Source organism: Sprattus sprattus, assembly GCF_963457725.1.
Source record: "Sprattus sprattus genome assembly, chromosome: 5".
NCBI lineage: Eukaryota > Metazoa > Chordata > Actinopteri > Clupeiformes > Clupeidae > Sprattus > Sprattus sprattus.
This window is the reverse complement of record NC_137924.1, coordinates 22,599,480-22,609,560: the sequence shown is the minus strand read 5'-3', so window position 1 is coordinate 22,609,560 and position 10,081 is coordinate 22,599,480. Positions and strand designations below refer to the sequence as shown.

The 10,081-nt window shown below is 40.7% G+C and overlaps 1 protein-coding gene across 1 annotated transcript; it reads right to left on the bottom strand.

Moving 5' to 3' along the window:
• Window positions 1–4,567: 4,567 nt before the first annotated feature.
• LOC308364952 (tripartite motif-containing protein 16-like protein) lies at window positions 4,568–7,512 on the bottom strand (the record flags this gene model as incomplete). The annotated part of the gene is made up of 6 exons (XM_080838237.1): window positions 4,568–5,097; window positions 5,302–5,361; window positions 5,469–5,628; window positions 6,174–6,407; window positions 6,488–6,583; window positions 6,922–7,512. The coding sequence occupies 6 exons, from the start codon at window positions 7,510–7,512 to the stop codon at window positions 4,568–4,570; spliced, it is 1,671 nt and encodes a 556-aa protein (XP_080694363.1).
• Between the last annotated feature and the right edge of the window lie 2,569 nt (window positions 7,513–10,081).

Genomic DNA, 10,081 nt, shown 5'->3' with positions numbered 1-10,081 from the left:
TGAAGTACTGCGGAATGTGTGTGTGTGTGTGTGTGTGTGTGTGTGTGTGCGTGTCTGCATATGTCTCATAAGCACACGCCAGGTCATTTCAAAGAAATTCATTTGTATAATAAAAATTCCTTGCATGATGCAGGGAGTTTCCAGAGATGGATACCTTAGTACTGTTGGCCTTGTTGCACAGGGAAATCAGCTGATGTGCACCTTACGTGCCAGATATTCTTAAAAATATGTTCTAAAAATATGAGGCTATTTTCGGTTTACTATGTTTGTACTATGCATAATGTTAATTCATTAATTATTAATATTAATTAATATCAATTTCAGTTAAGGTAATTGTAGGAATGCCACTCCTAGCATTCCGTTCTTTTTTATAGGTATAATATGACAATTTCCAGACAATAATATGCAATTTGAAGCTACAGGAAATTTTTGAGCAATACAACTATTAGAGCAAAATAAATGTAGCATGTTGTCGGCAACAGGCTGTGTTGCGTTTGGACAGACAGTTTGAAAGACAGTATAGTACACAAAGTTGTTGGTATGGTGTTGCTAGGGGAGTTCATCAGGTGGTTGTTAAAGTATTGTTTTTCTTGTTGTCAACCAATCAGAATGGTAACATCAACCTAAAATGAGATAGCCAAGAGAGACCTCCAATGGTGAGATTGTGTAAGCGACAAAACATTTGTATGAGGCATGCCAATTTAACCATGGTGGACCAGGTAAGACAGGAATTATTTTAATACAAATGTATTTAGTTCATAAATGTTCACACATACTTGCATAATACAGTGTTTGTCATGCTGATGTATTTGTTACAGGCCCTGCAATTAAGATATGATTCTAGCTTATTATTGTTATCTTTATTATAATATTGTTATTTTATTGAATTATGCATAATAATTTTTTAATTTTTCAAATATATTTGGACAAAAGCATCTGCCAAAAACTATGAAGATACATTTTCAGCGGGTGTTGGGTGTTTTACTTGATTACAGGAACACCAGATAAATCTGAAAAGAAGGAAAGACGACAAAAAAGTTCTGATACACAAATCTGTTTTGGATTTTTTTCCCTCTAATCTTTGATTTTTGGTGAAATACAGTGTTTTGAATATCTGTTAATAAGAAATAAGAAAAGGAACATTTTGACATTTTCATAACATTTTATCTGGAAATCTGGAAATCAAATCAAGGTTATTTTAATGCAGACATGGTCACTTCTGTGTCAGGTAATTTGTCTTGTTTAATAATCCACCTGTGAGGAACAATGGTGATGAACTATGTTCTTATAAAGAAATCTGTAATTCACCCACCAAAAATGCAGCTGAAAAGGTTGCCAAGGTTCATGGACATAGAACCATTGACAGTGTGTGCCAGTGCCAGTGCCAAATTAGTTTTCCCCATTTTTAAAGTCCTGTTTCACAAACACGTAACAAAGTAACTTATGTAAAAACAAGAGATTTCATGTTACTGAATAAATTGTAAAATAATGACCACTACATTGCTTTTAGTTGTGTGGAGCTATGAGTATCCAAGCAAATAAAGATTATACCTGGTGATACCTTTTTTTGTGGTAGGATTACATATTTGTATGGGTTGCTTGCGATTCCTTATAGGCAATCAATATTCCCACTTCACTGCATTGAAAACCTGAGGTCATACTCAGCACATACAACTCTGAATAAGACCAAACATTACTGTGAATATAAGACTACCTCTCAGTCAATAGTACTGATGTCTCTATAAGCACCCTCATGTTCTTGGAAGGGGTGTCCACATTCACCTTCACTGTGTGCTTGAGGTGGCAGATGCTTGTTCTTTGATTGGAAGTGTGGCGGGCATCAGACAGTCTGGCCCGGGAAAAGAGTAGCGTAGGAGACCTACATTTTTTTTCAAATCTACTTTTGTTCTGCTCTTGCCAGCAGGAGTGGATTCATTGATTTGTGGCCGAGGCTTCTGAGATTAGAAATGTTCTGTTGAATCACAGCACAGTAGTAGCTACACCTGTCTAACTCTGCATTAGGCTACATCATATAAGGTTACATGAAGCACACTTTTATCACATATGCCATTTGCAATATATTATATGTTGTAAACCCTATGTCAGGGGGTCTGACATATGGTATATCACTAAACAGGAAATCAATCAATCACTCAATGCCTCACTCACTCACTAACTCAATCAGTCAAGCAATCAATTCTCAGTATAAATCAATGAATCAAGTGATCAGTTTCATCAAAATACCCCTTGGTTATCGCTGAGAGTTTTTTTGCAGTCTCAGGGAGAAGACTCTAGCAAAAATGTTGTCCTCCAATTGGGTCGTCTGCATCCGTCGCCGTGAGGGTGTGAATCAACCTAGAACATCAGACGAAACATCAGACATTTGGTCTTTGAATATGAGTGTGTGTGTGTGTGTGTTTCTCAGCTATGTGAGGTCCTACCTGTCTTGCTTTAGCATTCTCGCACACAAAGACTTCATAGTATGGAGTGAGTGAAGGAGGATTGTTGTAAATGTCCATGATCCTTACCGCCACAGACACACTTCCGATTTGGCTAGGATTTTCTGAGCAGAAAAGGCACACAAACACTGAATGATCAGATATAAAAGAAAATAGAATGTTGTTTTAAATATCTCCATCCTCTGTTTGTCAGTATAGAGTAGTTCTTCCGCCTTAGAAAGCATACATTCCGAGTATGTACCTAATGGAGTTGTTGGCCACGTCAGGGTCTCAAGTGGACACCGAGGTGAAGATGGTTCCGATCTCAATGTCCTTTCGGAACCTCCACATAGTACAATGGCACACTGAACTCGGGTGGTACGGTCACATCCTCAACGCTAATGTTCACGATGGTGACGTCTCTGAACGTTTCCTTGCTCTGATGATGTCATCTGTCTTGAGACCAAAAGAACAAAAACTTTGCCTTAATATACAATATTTCAATGAATTCTGTTTTGTGTCAAATTTTTAGATATGTTATTTATGAGCTACATAAATAGAATATTGCGTGGTCTGTAGAGGTATCTAATAGGATTCCTCAATCAAACTGTATTTGCAGGTACCTTCTCGATGGTGATGATGCCAAACATGTTGATGGGGTCATTGCTGATTTTGAAGGTGTCTCGCCCATCACCATCAATGATTCTGTAGGTCATCTCGGCATTAACCGCCTCATCACGGTCCTTTGCCTGAATGTGACCCACTGCAGACCCAGCCTGGGCAGAATCAGGACTCCACTCATCTGGTTGAGCTCTGAAGGAGGAACAGAGAGATGGAGAAAGAGAGGGAGAGTGTGGGAGAGAGGGACAGAGAGATGGAGAAAGAGAGGGAGAGTGTGGGAGGTCAGCGTGCCAGATAGTTACACCAGTGGCTTTTTAAATATTACCTCTAACTAACATGGCATTACAAAATCATTTTCAATGTCTTGGTGGCCATGTTCCAGTGTCTCCTTTTGGAGGACTACAGGCAGGATGGAGATTCTCCTTACCCCCATCTGGTTGGAGCGGACACCCTCTCTTTCTCTATCAGGCTGTCCCATTGGCACTATAGGTCTTGGGACCCGTTGTCTTTTACCTGGGGTAAACCTGACTTGTTTCCTCCCATACACCAAGACATCCTTCAGGATCCTTCCTTGCCTCGTGCACTGAATGCATCTCAGAGAGTGGATGTCACAGAAGGACAGATGCCATGGACAGAGTCACAGACATCATTAAGTCCAGGCATGAGGCTTGCTGGAGGGGCATTGGGACCGGGAAGGAGTGTTGGGAAGGGCGTGTCCCTTGTGTGCTGCACCATCAAAAGTTACACCAGTGGCTATTTAAATACGATCTCTAACTAACATTGCATTACACAATCATTTGCACCTTCTTATGACTTAATTCATCAATGTAGTTGTTGAAGAAAGTCAAAGTGTCCAATGTTGCTTGAATGTGAATCTGCACACTCTGCCTGATTCTGGAGGAGCCATTCATTGTGAATCACCAAAATCTCCAAAACAGGACAGGTATTATGTCCCCCTGTTACAATTAGGTTCCACATCTGACTGTTTTTGATATGTCACACTTTTTGATATGTCACAGTCTGATGTTTTTGACTGCACAGATTGACAACAAAATGTACAAATTAAAAATGTTAGTTTATTGCAAATAATACAAACAGTAATGAATAGCTACATTTATCACAAAATAGAGATAATTCTAGGGGAGAAAAGTGGATGTGTGAGCATGTGTGCGATGAGAGCGTCACTACAGTGTTGGAGGGAGAAAGAGAAAGTCAACTTTATCTATCTTCTGTCATCATGTGCATCTACCACATTATGCTACCACATGAAGTAAGTTTCTGCGCTAATAAACTTTCTGTGTAGATAACGGCACAAATTGTCCTGTCTTCACAACATTAAAGCAAGTGATGTTCATGCACAATCACTTCTATTCATTGTTCTGTACAATTAAGCAACTCAAATGAAACCCAACAGCTGGGCCAGAAGGGCTGAAGAAGAAAAAACTTTGTGTCAGGGACTTCTATCCATTAAAATGACACATGAATGTTTTGATTGTACAGGGATGTTGTTACTGGCACAATCTGATTTTGCTGATATTATTGAGGTAAAAGCCAGGATACAGTGGCTCAGTGAATGTGGTGTGTATTTTGTGTAGAAGTGTCATTGTATCAGAGACACTGTAGAAAGACAGAGTTCCTGTCTTGTGATCAACATACACTCCTATTCTAGAAGTGGAGATGCGCTTATGAGGGAGTGACATTTGTTTTTTATCATGTATGAATGTGTAAAGAGATGAAGAGCATTCCAAACTCCAAGACTTGTTATTGTATCCTAGTACAAGATCATTAGCCCCACCTTTCCTTGGGAGCCCTTTGTATGTTACAGCAATGGAAACATATGCTCCTGACCACTCAACCTCCCAGTAGCAGTGTTTGGATAAGGCTTCTCTACACAGCACCTGAGACCTTGAATCAAATCTGTCTGGATGGTCAGGATATGAATGTTTCACATTAGGGCACCTTTCTCCAACTCTGTTTCCCTCAGACAGTGTGAGGTCATTATTAGCAGTGTTGGGATCCAGGGTTAGCTGGCAGGCATCTAAGGGAGCATAAAACATGACTCATTGAGCAGTGGTGATCTGGGGTATAAGGGTTTAAATTACTAATATTAATGAATGAATCATCATGTGCACTACCAGATAGAGCAGGGCACTATGTTCTCCTCTTATATATGTGTGTTTGTATTTTGTATGTGTTTATGTATTTTTTACATGTAGTACATATATGTGTATCATATACTTACACGCCAGGAAATCCTCTCTGGTTGTGGGCTCAGGCAGTGATAAAAAGCTTACAAGCTCTGCTGTAAAGACAAAAAGACACCTATCAACAACCAAAACATTCTGGGTCATATCAACATTGTATTCAGAAGTGATTTTTTAAAAGTCATAGCACTAATGCGTCTCATACCAGTTTTAGAAATGTCCTTTAGTCCCTGCTGGAGTGCATCCTCTAGTTTCTTCCTGAGCTGAGAAAGTCTTTCTTTTACTTCATCAAAAGACAGATCTGTGAGGACCATGTGTCTGGGTGAGTTGTCAGGAGCAGAGGAGGAACAGAGAGACTGGAAACTCTACAATGAGACAGAAAATGAGCCAAATGCCATTTAACAAACATAAACCTTCCACCAGGCCCTACTGGAGCATTTTGGCACAGACCAAGGCATCCAGGGCCCTGCACCATAAATATAGAAACCGGAATTGTTGTGAAAATAAGGTACTGGTCATTTCTAGTATAACAATTGTGGTGCAGGAGACTAAAGACTAGACTAAGACTAAATGCCCACTCTGACATGTCCAGCTCCAGTCTGGTCCAATCTAAAGATAGTCAGATTAGATGTAATGGAATGGAAAAAGGCATTTATGTCTGGGGTTATGCATGATATATTTAAAATGATATAACAATCACAATATTTCTGCACTGGACATTGTGTAAATAAAGAAGAGTTGCCTTGGTTACCTTTTCTTCTCTTTTACGCTTACCTCATTACCAAAGAGCAACTGAATAGGAAATTGACATTTTGACTGACAGGTAGAGCAGTCTTAACAGTTACTTTTTACAGAACTGCATAAATAAACTAATCTGTTCTGTGATAATGCATCATATTAGTGACAGTACCTGAAGGAAACAAATGTGGTTGTCAGTGCGTGAAAGCTGCTCCAGCTCAGCATCTCTTTTCTTCAGCTCAGCAATCTCCTGCTCCAATTTCTCCATGAGTTCTTCTGCTCGACTCACTTCAGCCCTCTCCTGATCTCTGATCAGCGCTGTTACCTCAGAGTATCTTCTCTTAATGGAGCGGATCATTTCAGTAAAGATCCTCTCACTGTCCTCCACTGCTGCCTGTGCTGAACTCTGATTTGACACAAGACAAGACAAGAGACATGAATTGCTACAGCAGTCTCTTGTTATCTCCTCTGGTTGATACAACTCACCTGAAGAGTTTTCACAGCCTGTCTCAGGTCCTGCAGTTCAGTCTCTTTTTTCTGGTTTATCAGTTGGGATTTTCTCTGAGAATCAACCAACAGTTTCTGTGAACAGGTAAATCTATCAAAGTTGTGCATTTAACATATTGAAATAATAAAACATATCATGCATTCGTACTGATAAAGTCACTTTCATGATAAAAAAAAAAGTCATCAACATCAACACTTTGAATATTTTCATTTAACCATAACCATTTACCCTATATATATTGATCTATCAAATGTGGGAATAAAGTCAAGAAATTAACCTTAGGATCAAAAACTGAGAGTAAAGTCAGAGAATGCTGCTGTTATTCTCATTCGCGTGTATATCAGTGCACAATAACACATTTTAGCTGGAAGGCCTTTGTCAGTATCAGGACTATTGGCTAAGTGAGTCTCACCTGTTTCTCAGATCTTTCTGCTGCGACTGAAACAGATTTATGTCCATTATGTTCATCGATGACACACAGCCCACATATGCATCTCTGATCAGTGCGACAGAATACCTCTAATAGTTTATCATGATGAGAGCAGATCAGATCTTCTAGTTTACCAGCAGCTTCAATCACTTTGTGCTTCTTCCCTGGGTTGAGATCATTATGAACTTTGAAGTGAGTTTCACAGTAAGAGGCCAGGCAGGTCAGACAGGACTTGACTGCCTTTCGTTTCCTCCCAATGCAGACGTCACACTCCACATCTCTAGGTCCAGCATAACAGTGAGCAGGTGGAGCAGCCTGGAGTCCCATAATCTTCAGATTCTCCACCACTTCAGCCAGCATGGTGTTTCTGCCCAGAACTGGCCTTGGTGTGAAGGTCTGTCTGCACTGTGGGCAGCTGTGGACTCCCTTCAGATATTCCTGATCCCAGCAGCCCTTGATACAATCCATACAGAAACTGTGTCCACAGTTAATAGTCACAGGATCCTTCAGTAGATCAAGACAGATTGGACAGCTAAACTGGTCCTGACTCCATACAGCACTGGCCTCTGCCATTTTGGGTCACTCTCTGTCTGTTTCTGTGTATTTTCCTCTCTCTCTGTTCCTGTCATTTACTGTTGTAATCTCTTCCTGACAGTCAAGATAGAGGAAGAACTGAGTTTCGTTTCTCTAGAAAGGGCTGAGCACTGAGAGGTGGGAGTGGCTTCCTAAGGCAGCAGTGCACTACCTCATGTTAACCCAAGAGTTGGATTATGGGAAACAGGAAAAATATCACATACAAGCTGAAGGTTCACATCAAACAAAACTTGTCCACACTTGTTCCACTGTGTTTTCGTCTGACTACCGAACAAACCTAACATACAACCTCACCTCAGCCCTCTTCTGATTTCTGATCAGTTCTGTCACAGTTCGCTCTCAATGGAGCGGATCATTTCAGTCAGGGGCGGACTGGCCATCGGGGATACTGGGAAAATCCATGGTTCAGTCAGGGGTGTAACTATACGGGGTGCATCAGGTGCAATTGCGTGGGTCTTAGGGGCCCGTAGTTGTGGGCCATAGAAATATTTTGTTTTCATGCTCGCAGCATGGGGGGGGGGGGGGGGGGGGGGGGATTGACTGGGGATTGACTGTCTGAAGGGTTATGGGATCCGTAAAAAGTTTGTGAAACACTGACTATGTCCGTCGCCCAGAACAGTGAAAAAGAAATGTCCAAGTTTTCCAATGTGCCCTCGAGCCTGCCAGGCAATATGCTGTCATTTCATTGGCTGAAGAGCTTCACGTTCTCAGCACTACTAAAAGCTACTAAATATGCAATATTGGTATACATCAGTATTTCTGGCAATGCGACTAGGCTATTTGGACTTTTTAAGATTTCATGTTTATTTATACGTCAGTTTGAAAATGTAATTGTCACGACTTTGGGCAGCGATTGCCAGGATTTGGCTCATTGGCGGCCTCTGGTGGCCAAAAGAGGTCCGCCTGAGAGCAACAATTTGTACTCGTTTAGTTTATGGCCTTTTGACGTGTTTGTAATCTTCTGCGCTTTTGGATTATCTCCTGAGTGTTTTGGAATATCTTCTGTGTGTCCGCTGTACGGAAGTCTCCTTGTTTCAACAATAAAGAAACTGAATAACGCTATTTTGCAATTGGGTCCTCATTAGCACACTGGGCTAAGCGTTGGTTAGCCAAACCAGCGACTCAGGTTTAATCCCTGAGAGAAGCCTGACAGTAATGGGCTTTTTCAATTTGAAAATGCAAATCAAATGTTCTCCCCGCGTACCCCCTGAACCACTGTACGCGTACCGCAGTTTAGGAACCGATGGTGTAGAGCATGTAACTTTTGCTTGTATTAAATCTATCCCTAGCATCTGCAGTCTTTCGACCAGTGTGTTAGCAGCAGCTGGTCTTGTTGAAGCCAGAACGATAAAGCTAACCTGCCCACATAATGGGACCATGTTAGTTTAGCCTAGTACCAGCAGGCTAGCAACCCAAAAGTGATATTTACTGGAGATAAGTAGGCCTATATGATCCCTTGGATAGTAATAAGGCTATCTCTGTTCCCTGTAATCTCTCGCCCAACGTCAGCAGTCAACTAAACATGGTTAGTGTCTGTATTAAATTTATGAATTACTGTGCAGAAAAAACAGCAGCCTAAGCTATAGATGTAGAGTAGGCTGATGATGATTCAGCATCAGGGGTTCAGGTGAGACGTTGAAATGTCAGGTAAAGATGGCATTAAATTGCTGTTTTTTAAGGGATGTTTAGACAGTGTTACCCATGAATGTTATCATTCACACTGGCTTTTTTGAGAATAAATGTTATACTTGTAGGGAATAAAAAGGTGCTATATATTGGGTAGCCCAAATGTATGCATCATATAATTAATTCATACATTATTTGATTGCTCAGAAATTCTCTGTAGCTGCATCCAGTACAGATGATGTAGGCCTAGTACAGCTCCATAAAACTTGAACCAATTACCAACATATAAAAAATAACAGAACAAACAAATTCATTTTGTTCATTAAGGCATTATTTTGAAATGCATTAAGGAAACTCAGATATCTAGTGCAGGTAGAGGAAGAAGCAGCTGGACTTTATATGAGGCCCAACTCATGGGATGGGTTTGGGATATCCAAAAAAGGACAACAAAAAGAAGTGATGTACAGAGAGCACAGTTATTCAGCTTAGGCTTCCACTGACCTTAAACGTCCTTGACCTTTACCCGCTGCAATTCCTCCAGATTCCCCAAATCTTTAAATGATGTTATGCACCATAGAGGGTGAAATATTCAAATCCATTCCTGTATTTCTTTCATTGAAAAGCATTGTCTTAAACATTTCAATAATTTCCTCACACATTTGTTCTTGAAGTTCACAGATGTCAGCACTTAACATAGCCCCAGATGGCTAGAGCCTTTGGTTGACCATAGGTGCACATCACCCACAGAGACATTCAAATGTGTCAGGAGGTTGCAAGCTGCCAACATCAGAATGATCAACCAGAGGGTCTTCAGTAATTGACCACATCTTGGTTTAGGTGCTTTTTTGATATACCATGAAGGCTTACTTCCATTGTCCTTTCTGGTGGGACCGTGGGGGCTGTTTTATATTTCATTTGGCTC